Source organism: Rhineura floridana, chromosome 3, assembly GCF_030035675.1.
Source record: "Rhineura floridana isolate rRhiFlo1 chromosome 3, rRhiFlo1.hap2, whole genome shotgun sequence".
In the NCBI taxonomy this organism is placed as follows: Eukaryota; Metazoa; Chordata; class Lepidosauria; order Squamata; family Rhineuridae; genus Rhineura; species Rhineura floridana.
The window spans coordinates 209,125,219-209,137,580 of NC_084482.1; the positions used below are offsets into that span (position 1 = coordinate 209,125,219).

At 45.7% G+C, this 12,362-nt stretch overlaps 1 protein-coding gene across 1 annotated transcript in view; it reads right to left on the minus strand.

Moving 5' to 3' along the window:
- Positions 1–1,160: 1,160 nt before the first annotated feature.
- LOC133381360 (zinc finger protein ZFP2-like) overlaps positions 1,161–12,362 on the minus strand; it is a 38,702-nt gene continuing 27,500 nt past the window's right edge. Inside the window, exons 6-7 of the mRNA XM_061620390.1 lie at positions 10,491–10,617; positions 1,161–3,099 (exon numbers count right to left, since the gene is read on the minus strand). Of these exons, the coding sequence (XP_061476374.1) occupies positions 1,274–3,099; positions 10,491–10,617 (1,953 nt within the window). The 3' untranslated portion in view covers positions 1,161–1,273. The remainder of the gene's footprint in view (positions 3,100–10,490; positions 10,618–12,362) is intronic.

The following is a 12,362-nucleotide window of genomic DNA, read 5'->3' on the forward strand; positions in this document are numbered from 1 at the left end:
AAGGAGTCCAAGACCCACTGAGACCCTGGATGACTACATTCCTGCATGTGGGAGAAGAGCAACAAAAGATATGGGAGGGGCAGGTAGATCCTGAAGGCATGTCCTGGATTAACTGAGAAGGAGGGAAGATTAGTGCGATAAGGAAGACAGGACTGATGGGGGGTTGGATGAAAGACGACAGCCAGAAACAGAGTGCTGTTGAAAGGAAGAGGAGCATGCAAGATAAAGGGATAGGACTTGGCATGCTAAGATGTCTTGCTTTTTACCCGCTCTTGGAAGAACAAAACGTCTGCAGGTGAGCCTCAGGATTGGGGGTGGGATGGGAGTCGCTGGGGAAGGCCTGGAAGGGAGAAGGAGGTTCTGTGTGAGAGGCAGGCTTAGGACTCTGGTAAGGGGAAGTTGGGGAAGGGGTGCAGTGCATGGGAGGAACAAGAACAGACACAGAGAGGAGGCAGGTAGGTTCTGGAGGAGGGGCTGAGTTTGTGGAGTCTCCATACCTGGTGGGGGCAACCTTCAGCTTCCCATGTGTTGCTGAACTACCACTCCCATCATCCCTGCTCCTTGGCCATGCTCCCAGGGACTGATGTGAGCTGTAGCAATAGCTGAAGGGCCAAAGGTTCCGTACACCTACTGTACTGCAGATGTTTGTTTATATATTTGTATACTGATTCTTGACCACAGCAGTGAACAGATTAATATCGGGGGGGGGGAGAAGATACAAAAGTACAAATACAAAAATCTAGTCAATCAATACAATATAAAGACAATCTTGGCCTTCCAGATGTTGCTGAACTATAACTCCCATCAGTCTTAGCTTGGCAGGGATGGTAAGTGAAGCAAGCAGGGGGACAGCCCCTAGTAAGTACATCAGTAGAACACCAGCAAATGCATTTTAGGCTACGAAAGATAGGAGTCTGATAATCTCAGAGAAATCCACAGCACATTATTGAATCTTGGGGAAAGAAGAATCAATATATGAAATTATTGTTACTGGGAAAAGAAAAATAGAATATGGTTATGTAAACTTAACTCTATGTAGAAGACGAAGGTGCAGCTTCATTATATAAACAATAACCATGGCATACCAATGCTATAAATAAATAAATAGTTGTGAGCAGTGAACACATTTTTTTAACCCCATTGAAACCCCAACTTTTCTGCATTCTACTTTGTCCTTTTATCTCACCTCACGTTTTCTTAATAAAGATTCAGTTCTGTATTGGTAAATGGGAGGTCATGGGACAAACACCTCTAGAAACACTTTCCCATCATTTTAGGGGCTGACAGAGAAGCATTTGTAGGGTTTGTCCCCTGAATGAGTTCTTTGATGCAAAGTAAGGGTGCTACTCCGACTGAAGCTCTTTCCACATTCCAAGCATTGAAATGGTTTGTCCCCTGTATGAGTTCTTTGATGCGAAGAAAGGTTGCCACTCTGACTGAAGCTCTTTCCACACTCCAAGCATTCATAAGGTTTGTCCCCTGAATGAGTTCTTTGATGTAAAGTAAGGATGCTACTCCGACTGAAGCTCTTTCCACACTCCAAGCATTTATAAGGTTTGTCCCCTGAATGAGTTCTTTCATGTGAGGTAAGGGTGCTATTCTGACTGAAGCTCTTTCCACACTCCAAGCATTTATAAGGTTTGTCCCCTGTATGAGTTGTTTGATGTTTAGTAAGGGCGCCCTTGTAACTGAAGCTCTTTCCACATTCCAAACATTTATAAGGTCTCTCCCCTGTATGAGTTCTTTGATGTTTAGTAAGGATGCTACTTTGATTGAAGCTCTTTCCACACTCCAAGCATTTATAAGGTTTATCGCCCGTATGAATTCTTTGATGTTTAGTAAGGGTGCTACTATGTCTGAAGCTCTTTCCACACTCCAAGCATTTATAAGGTTTGTCCCCTGTATGAGTTGTTTGATGTTTAGTAAGGGTGCCCTTGTAACTGAAGCTCTTTCCACACTCCAAGCATTGATAAGGTTTCTCCCCTGTATGCGTTCTTTGATGTTTAGTAAGGGTGCTACTTTGATTGAAGCTCTTTCCACACTCCAAGCATTTATAAGGTTTATCGCCCGTATGAATTCTTTGATGTTTAGTAAGGGTGCTACTATGTCTGAAGCTCTTTCCACACTCCAAGCATTTATAAGGTTTGTCCCCTGTATGAGTTCTTTGATGTGAAGTAAGGTGGTGATAATGACTGAAGCTCTTTTCACATTTCAAGCATTGATAAGATTTGTCCCCTGTATGAGTTCTCTGATGTGAAGTAAGGGTGCCATGCTGACTAAAGCTCTTTCCACACTCCAAGCATTTATAAGGTTTGTCCCCTGTATGAGTTCTTTCATGCGAAGTAAGGTGGTGATAATGACTGAAGCTCTTTCCACATTCTAGGCATGTATATCGTTTGTTTCCTATGGGACTCTTCTGATCTCTTGTCAGATTATACCTCTGGCTGAAACACTTCTCACAATCAGGGCAGGTATAAAGTTTTCCCCCTGTGTGACTTCTGTGATGTCCAGCCAGGTGATAATCTTTGATAATCTTACCACACTCCAAGCATTGAGAGAATTTCTCTGCTGTGCAAATTTTCTCATGGCTAACAATCAAGAACCGGTCAGAACAGCTTTTGCCACCTTTGGAGAATTTATGTGGTTTCTCCCCAGTATGGTTTTCTTGACTGGAAGCAAGACTTTCACTCTGACTGATACTTTTCCAACAGCCTAAGGATGTACTTGGTTTCTCCCTGGTGTGAACTATCTGTTGTCTAACAAGGCTCAATTTATCAAAAGATCCCTTCCTATATTTCAAGCATTTGTACTGTTGCTCTGTCACATGCCTTCCGTGATGTGTATTTTGATTTTTTTGACAACTGAAGATTTTACTGCACTCTCGAGACATTCTTGTTTCCTTTAGGTGATGAGTTTCCCATGGAATTGTATATTCACCATCCTGAGAAGCTCTGGATTCATCCCCTTGTTTATGCTTTTGTCTCCCCTCTTGTCTCTTTCCTCCATCTTGATTCCCCAATTTCTGTTCCTTCTTCTCCTCAACTCTTTTTGGTGATGCTTCTGATGGTTCCCCCTCATCTTTGAGCTCCCAGATATCTCCTGATGGAATAAAAAGGAAATACTGTATATATCTGTTTATGCTGTAAACTTTGAAAAAATATTTCTGAAATCTCTCTTGGTGTCAGAATGTAAACTTTGAGGCCTTGTAATGTTACGTGTTACAGATCTCTTTCAGTAGTAACTGCTTGCCCACTCTAAGATGCACATCTTAACATTGTGAGAGGGTTTGAGTGTGTTGAAGAAGCTGAGAGCAATGCCACCAGGAGTCTAGACCAAGAGGCTAGACTTCTAGCAGGGTCACCCAAAGCAGAATGGCTGAAGTTGAGACACCAGACTAAGATGCATCCAAACTCAGAGGAAGGCAATGGTAAACCACCTCTGAATACTTCTTACCAGGAAAACCCTATGAATAGACTGTACAATATGCAACACCGGATAGTGCTGGAAGATGAGACCCCCAGGTCAGATGGCACTCACTGAGCTACTGGGGAAGACCAACAGTCAAGTATGAGTAACGCTGTGACTTATGATGCAACAGGGTCAAACGATTACAACAACTACTGTATAGAGATAGAAGAGGATAATAAAAAAGGTAGAACAAGAGCTTTATTCCAAAATATTAGAGAAAGGAAAGGAAAATTTAAGTTTGTCCCCGTATGACAAACCCTGTGAATAGACTATACAATATGAAACACGAGATAGTGCTGGAAGATGAGACCCCCAGGCCAGATGGCACTCACTGAGCTACCGCGGAAGACAAGTAGTGCTGTGACTAATTATGCAACTGGGTCAAAGCCAAAAGGAAGCCCAGAGGTTGATGCACTCAGATGCAAAAGTCTGGAGTTGTGTGACATACACAATAGGAACATACAATGTGAGAAGCATGAACCAGGGAAAGTTAGAAATTGTCAAACAAGAAATGGAACGCATCACCATTACAATACTTGGTGTGAGTGAATTAAAATGGATGGGAGTGGGATATTTCATTCAGGCTACTACAAAGTATTTTATGCAGGAAATGAGAAGTTACGAAGAAAGAGTTGCTTTAATAGTGAGAAGTGATGTGGCAAAAGCAATTAGGAGCTATAACACTAGGTCTGATCGAGTGATATCAATGAAACTCAATGGGAAACCTGTTAACATAACCATTACCCAAGTCTATGCTCCAATAGCAAACACAGAAGAAGAGGAATTGGAGACATTTAAAACAGAAGTCCAGGAAGAAATTGATCACACACTAAAACAAGATGTGCTGATAATCATGGGGAACTGGAATGCAAAAGTAGGGAACAGAGAAGAACTAGGAATTGTGGGGAAATGGGGCTTAGGAGACAGAAATGAAGCAGGAGAAAGACTAACTGAATTCTGTGAAGCCAATCTGTTTCTAGCAAACACATTTTTTCAGCAACCGAAAAGATGACTGTACACATGTACATCACCAAATGGTCAATATAGAAATTAAATGGGTTATATAATTGGAAGCAGAAGATGGAGACGTTCCATACTTTCTGCTAAAACAAGTACAGGAACAGACTGTGTACAGATCACGAACTGGTAATATTGAAAATCAGAGTAAAGCTAAAGAAGAACAAAACAATCATAACGCCAAGATATAATTTAGACAACATCCCAGAAGAATATAAAGAGCAAATAAGGAACAGATTTGAGGCTTTAAACTTAGTGGATAGAGAACCAGAAGAACTAAGGATTGAAGCAAGTGACATTATCAGGAAAGAATATAAAAAGACGATACCTCCAGCTAAACGGAGAGAAAGACCTCAATGGATGACTGACAAAACACTTAAAATGGTTAAAGAGAGAAGGAAAGCAAAAGCAAAAGGAGACAGAAACACAGTCAGAACCCTAAATGCAATAATACAGCGACTAGTACGTAGGGACAAAGATTAATATTACAACTACTATATAGAAATTGTTGTTGTTGTTATGTGCCTTCAGGTCGATTATAACTTATGGCAACCCTATGAATCAGTGACCTCGAATAGCATCTGTCATGAACTGCCCTGTTCAGATCTTATAAGTTCAGGTCTGTGGCGTCCTTTATGGAATCAATCCATCTCTTCTTTGGCCTTCCTCTTTTTCTACTCCCTGCTGTTTTTCCCAGCATTATTGTCTTTTCTAGTGAATCGTGTCTCCTGCAGGAAGAAGAACATCGCCACCCAGGGAAGGAGATCCTGCTGTTGCTGCTGCTGTTGGAACACCACCTCCACCACCCTTCCCAGTGGGACTGCTGCCTGGCAGACGTGCCTCCTGCAGGACCAGGTCCCAGGTACCCAGCCAGCTGTGACTAATTGCCATCACCTGTCCCTCTTGGGAGGGATACATAAGCCGGCTGGCTGAGGTGGCCTGGGAGACCCAGTGCCTGCAGGGAGGAGAACATTGCCACCCAGGGAAAGAGAGCCTGCTGCTCTTGCTGCTGCTTTCTTTTTATTTATTTTATTTTATTTTTATTGTATTGTATTTGTATTTTTATTTTATTATTTTTATTTTTATTTTTTATTGCTTTTAGGGAGTAGGCCTGCCTGTTGGCAAATAGAAGGGAGTGTGTTGTGTGTGAGTGTGTATGAATGTGTGAATGTGAAAGTGGGAGAATTATATTGATTTAGTTTAATTTAAATTAATTTATTTGAACTAATTACAGCTGTTGTTGGGTACGGAGGCGGGTCTCCGGACAAAATTGTTAGGGTGGGTGACCTGTTGACTGGCAGATAGGGATAGAGGCATGTGCAAGCCAGGGAGGGAAGTGGGGGGCCAAGTTTGGGCGGCAGGCGCTGGAAGGGTGCTATTGGCAGACCATGCCGGAATAGGGGAACACGGGATAGATGCATTATATCCATCCCATGTTCCGGGTCTGCTCAGAACCAGACGAAAACTGGGGGATGCCAGGTTCCTACCGACCTTCGACTGCTGTTATGTAATGCCAGGTCTGTGGCTCAGAAAACCTCACTCATTCATGATATGATCTTGGATGGGCGGGCAGACCTGGCATGCATTACGGAAACTTGGTTGGATGAAGCCTCTGCTCCCGTTCTTGAGGCCATGTGTCCACCAGGTTTCCGTTATGCACAGCAGCCGAGGGTAGGAAGGCGGGGAGGGGGCGTGGCAGTCATCTACCGAGAGTCCTTGGTTTTTGCCAGACCTCCTCTCCATAGGACTCAATTTGTTGATTGTATGTACTGGAGGTTGGGCCCGAAGGGCAGTTTAGGGATCCTGCTGGTGTACCGCCCACCCCGCTGCACAGCAGACTCCCTGGCCGAGGTGCTGGAGTTGGTCTCGGCTTGTCGGAAGGCAGAGCTGGGGTCCCAATCCCGGGGAGCTGGATCCCGGAGAGTTGGGAGAAGAGTATTCGGATGGATGGCAGAGGGAAGGGGAGGAACTTCCCTCCTTTGGAGCGAAGACGAAACAGAGGAACTGCCAGTGATAAGGTCGCTTAGCAACGGGGAGCCTGAGCCCTCCCTGGACATTCTCACGCCTCCCCCTCTTTCAGGCTCAGAGCAAGAGGGGAAAGAGGGAGGGCTGCTCACAGCCGAAAAGCGGGGAGGCAGTTTACCATCAGCTCCTCCCCTATCCCCCATCCTGGAATCGGAAACTTCAGAAGAGGAGGGGGTGATGCTTCCCCCCTCACCGCGCACACGCAGACAGCTGAAAAGACAGGAGAGAAGGGGGGGAAGGCGGGCAGTACCTGAGGGGCAGTTAAGGAGGAGTGAAAGATTGCGCGCCCGTTTGGCCCCTTCTTAAAGAACAGGCGGGAAGAAGTCCCTTGCTCTGTCAACTTTCTCCCAATGCCGCAGGACCTGTATCCCTGTATTGCTTCATGAGAAAACGCAGTCTTTGTTTGGACATTACCCTAATAAAACACGAATTAACTACAGCCGTTGGTCTGGTTCCTGAGTCACATCCTGGGCCTGACACGGCTGTACGGGCATTGTCCCCAGAATTGTTAGTGCTGGGTGACTTTAACGTGCATGCCGAGGCCACTCTCACTGGAGCCCCTCGGGATTTCCTGGAAACCATGGCTTCCTGGGAACTGCACCTTAGTAATACTGGGCCCACCCATGTAGCCGGTCATGCTCTCGACCTTGTATTTGTCCTGGGAGAGGAGAGAAGTGGTCTGAAGTTGGGAGTGGTTCATTCCACCCCTGTGTCATGGTCAGATCACTACCTGGTAAACATGGACTTCTCGATGCCATGCCCCCTCCGCAGGGGTGAAGGACCTATTAGAATGGTCCGCCCCAGGCGCCTGATGGATCCGGATGGATTCCTGACTGCGCTAGGGGAATTGGAACCTGCTGAAGGTCGCCTGGTTGAAACCCTGGTGAAGGAGTGGAATGATGGGATCACCAGGGCATTAGACCGGGTGGCTCCGAAACGTCCTCTCCCCCTGAATAGAACTCAACTAGCACCATGGTATACACTGCGGTTGCGTAGTTTGAGACAGGAGGTGAGACGACTAGAGCGCCGGTGGCGGAAATCTCACTCCGAAGATGTCCAGACACAGGTTAGAGCAGCAGTAGCTGCCTACCAAGTGGCAATAAAGGCAGGAAAGAAGGCTTTCTTTGCTGCTTCTATTGCGTCTGCAGAGTGCTGTCCCAGGAGGCTGTTCCAGGTGGTCCGAAGCCTGGTCGGTCCAGTTGCTCAGGAACCCTTGGAACAGTCAAAGGCCTCCTGTGATATATTAGCAAAGCACTTTGCTGACAAAATCGAACACTTACGGAGCTCGATCCCGTGCGCCATGGATACAGTGGATGAACCAGAGTTGGCCAGTTGCATGCCGGTAAGTTGGGATCGGTTTCAGCTTCTCCCTTCTGAGGATGTGGACAAGGTGCTTTCATCTGTGAAGCCTACCACTTGTCTAACTGATCCTTGCCCATCATGGCTCCTTATGAGCTGCAGAGAGAAATTGGGCGAGGGGATCAAGGCGGTGGTAAACGCTTCCTTGAAAGAGGGTGTGATGCCATCAGCCTTCAAGGAGGCAATTGTAAAGCCCATCCTGAAGAAGCCCTCCTTGGATCCCCAAGTTTTCAATAACTTCCGCCCAATTTCGAACCTACCATTTTTGGGCAAGGTCATTGAGCGAGTGGTGGCCAACCAGTTGTCAACACACTTGGATGAAACGGATTACTTGGATCCATACCAACCGGGTTTCAGGACTGGTCACGGAACTGAAACAGCCTTGGTCGCTCTGGTAGATGATTTGAGGAGGGCATTAGATAGGGGAGAATTCACCTTTCTTGTCCTCCTCGATCTCTCAGCGGCTTTTGATACTGTCGACCACGGTATCCTTTTACATCGCCTGGAGGGATTGGGAATTGGAGGCACTGTATTACAGTGGTTCCGTTCCTTTCTCTCCGATAGGTACCAACAAGTAGCATTGGGGGAGGAGGTTTCAGACCCTTGGCCTCTCAATTGTGGTGTGCCACAGGGCTCTATCCTCTCTCCCATGCTATTTAATATTTATATGAAGCCGCTGGGCACAATCATCAGGAGATTTGGGCTGCAGTGTCACCAATATGCAGATGACACTCAGCTCTATCTTTCGTTTAAATCTTCACCAGAGTTGGCTGTGGAGACCTTGTCCAAGTGCCTGGAATCCGTGAGAGGATGGATGGGAAGGAACAAGCTGAAGCTGAACCCCGATAAGACCGAGGTGCTACTTGTGGGGGACAAAAGAAGGTTGGGAGATGTTGACCTGAAGTTCAATGGGGTCAGTTTACCCCTGAAGGACCAGGTCCGTAGCCTTGGGGTTGTACTTGACTCCAGGCTGTCCATGGAGGCTTAGATTTCGGCGGTGAGCCGGGCAGCCTGGTATCAACTACACCTCATACGAAGGCTGCAACCCTACCTTCCTGTTCATCAGCTCCCACTGGTAGTACACGCCCTGGTCACCTCTCGATTGGATTACTGTAATGCGCTCTACGTGGGGTTACCCTTGAAAACGGTCCGGAAACTACAACTTATACAAAACGCGGCGGCTCGACTACTTACGAATAGTCGCCGCCGGGATCACATCACACCAGTGTTGTTCAATCTACACTGGCTTCCAGTTGTTTTCCGGGCCCAATTCAAGGTGTTGGTATTAACCTTTAAATCCCTATACGGTCTCGGCCCAGTTTATCTTACGGAGCGCCTTCAACGCCACCAATTATGCCGCCCGACAAGATCAGCCACTCAAGGCCTTCTCTCAATCCCGCCGACAAAAACAGCTAGATTGGCGGGTACAAGAGAGAGGGCATTCTCAGTGGCGGCCCCCACTCTCTGGAACTCCCTCCCACAAGATCTCCGGCACGCCTCTTCCCTAAATGTATTCTGTAAAACCTTAAAGACCTGGCTCTTTCAACAGGCCTTTGGGATCTCCGGGGAGGGTTAATTACTGTGACTGAAATGCCTCCTACCCTGTTCTAATATTGTTGCTGCTGTATTATTCTCATACTGTTTTTTATTGTATTATTGTATGTTATCTCATTGTGTTTTAACTGTTTTGTACGTCGCCTAGAGTGGCCTTTGGCCAGATAGGCGACACAGAAAGTAAATTTATTATTATTTATTACTCATTATGGGTCCCAAGTATGATAACCTCAGTTTCATCCTTTTAGCTTCTAGTGACAGTTCTGGTTTAATTTGTTCTAACACTCAATCATTTCTCTTTTTCAAGGGGAGAAGTGAGGAAAGTTGTTATAGGAGGAGGAAGTGAATGTAAAAAAACCAGGGAGATCCTCCTGCAGTTGAAAATCCAGCTGACTATTCCTTCTATCTGCCACCATTGTGCAACTGGTACTTGAGAACTCCTGTACTAAGTAATGCTGAAGGGAGACCACCTCTAATTCGACAATGTAGATTTCTGACTACTCAGAACTATGCAAATTTTGCCACAGTTCCCAGAGACAGAAGGGTCCTATGACACATCTGGGCATCTACCTTCTGATCCCTCCTCTTCTGAAAAGCCTTGGACAGAGAGGACTTCTCTTCCTTCCCCTTCAAGCCAAGAGATGTGGTTGGGTTTCAAACTCACATGTACTTTTTAAAACAAAACAAAAATCTACACATGAATCTGCCTTAACCAGAGCCAGTCTATTGGCCTATTCAGAAGCAGGTGACTGGGAGGGGCATCACTACACATCTGACCTCTCCGGGGTGGTGTCGCTGCAGCCCACCTTGAGGGGTAGGGGTAGGATCAAGGTGATGGGGAGGTTGGGGCTGTGTGGCCAAACTGGTGGAGCCATGCAGGTGCTCCACACAGCCCAAACCTAACCCTCCACATCGGCTGCTCCTGGGTTTATCCAGCTTAACACTGTGTACTCTGAATGAACTCTACCCACCCACTCCCAAAAAGAACCCAGCGGTGCTCTTCTCATACTCCAATGTCCAAGGTTAGTCCATCAACGCTCTCCCAGTCATCTCATTTGGATCCTTACCCAGAAAGGTGATCATTTCATGAATCTCCACCATGACTTCCTCATAAAGAGCTCTCTGGCCTGGATCCAGCAGGACCCATTCCTCCTCCGTGAAATAAAAGGCCACCTCCTCGAAGGTCACCGGCCCCTGGAAGATGAAAACAAACACCTTCCTCATAAACGCTCTCAGGCAAGGTGTGGAAATCATCTACCCTCTTCTCACAGTCGGAAGGGAGATGCGATAAGTGGGGATTTTTCCTTCATTGTTCACAAATCACCGGGTCAAGGTGGCATTTACCTATGGGCAAAATTCTTAAAGAACTCAAGTGTGAAATCACTGATCTTCTAACAAAAATATGTATCTTGTTCCTGAGATTGCCTTCCACATACGAATATTGGTAAGTGGCCAATACAATACAGATTTTTAAAAGAGGGATCAAAACGGGATCCAGGAAATTAAAAGGCTGATTAACTTAATACCTCTTTTCAGAAAACTAGTAGTAAACATTATAAAAGACAGAATTATCAAACATATGGAAGAACAGGTCTTTTTTTTATTTATTATTTGATTTATATCCCACCCTTCTTTCCAGCAGGAGCCCAGGGCAGCAAACAAAAGCCCTAAAAACTTTAAAATTTCATAAAAACAAACTTTAAGACACATTAAAACATCTTTAAAAATGTTTCTTAGAAAAGCTTTCAAAACATCATCTAAGATTAAAAGCATTTTTAAAAAGAAGGTTTAAGAACATTTAAAAAAGCAATTCCAACACAGACGCAGACTGGGATAGATCTCCACATAAAAGGCTTGTTGAAAGAGGAACGTCTTCAATAGGCGCTGAAAAGATAACAGAGATGGTGCCTGTCTAATGTTTAAGGGGAGGGAATTGCACAGGGTAGGTGCTGCCACACTAAAGGTCCATTTCCTATGTTGTGCAGAATGGACCTCCAGATAAGATGGTATCTGCAGGAGCCCCTCACCTGCAGAGCCCAGTGATCGACTGGGTATATAAGGGGTAAGACCGTCTTTCAGTTATCCTGGTCCCAAACTGTATAGGGCTTTGTACACCAAAGATTAGAACCTTGAACTTGGCCTGGTAGCAAATGGGCAGCCAGTGCAATTCTTTCAGCAGTGGGGTGACATGTTGGCAATACCCTGCCTCAGTGAGCAGTCTCGCCGCCACATTTTGCACCAGCTGCAACTTCCGGACCAACCTCAAGGGCAGACCCACATACAGCACATTACAGTAATCCAGCTTGGAGGTTACCAGTGCGTGGACAACAGTGGTCAGGCTATCCCAGTCCAGAAACGGCCGCAGCTGTCTTACCAGCCGAAGCTGATAAAAGGCACTCCTAGCCACTGAGGTCACTTGGGCCTCCAGTAACAAAGATGAAGCAGAACCAGTATGGCTTCTTCCCTTAGGCTACTGTGTGCAGTTCTGGTCAAAAAGGATATTGTAGAGCTGTAAAAAGGTTCAGAAAGGGGCAACCGAAATGATCAAGGGTTAGAGCAACTGCCTTATGAGGAACAGTTACAACATTAGGAGCTTTATAGTTAACAAAAAAGATGAGTAAGGAAGGATGTGACAGAGATGTATATAGTTATGCATGGTGTGGAGACACTGGACAGAGAGAAGCTTTTCTCCCTCTCTGATACTCCAGTCCAGGGCCATCCAAGAGAGGTAAATGTTGGCAGCTTCTGGACAAATAAAAGGAAGCACTACTACACATAGCACAGAGTTGAACTCTGGAATTCACTACCACAATTTCCACTAATTTCCAGGCTCCCGCTGGGAGGAAGGGTGGGATATAAATCCAACAATAAATAAATAAGTAAATAAATAAATGGGCCCCAACTTGCATGGCTTTAAAAGAGGATGAGACAAATTCACG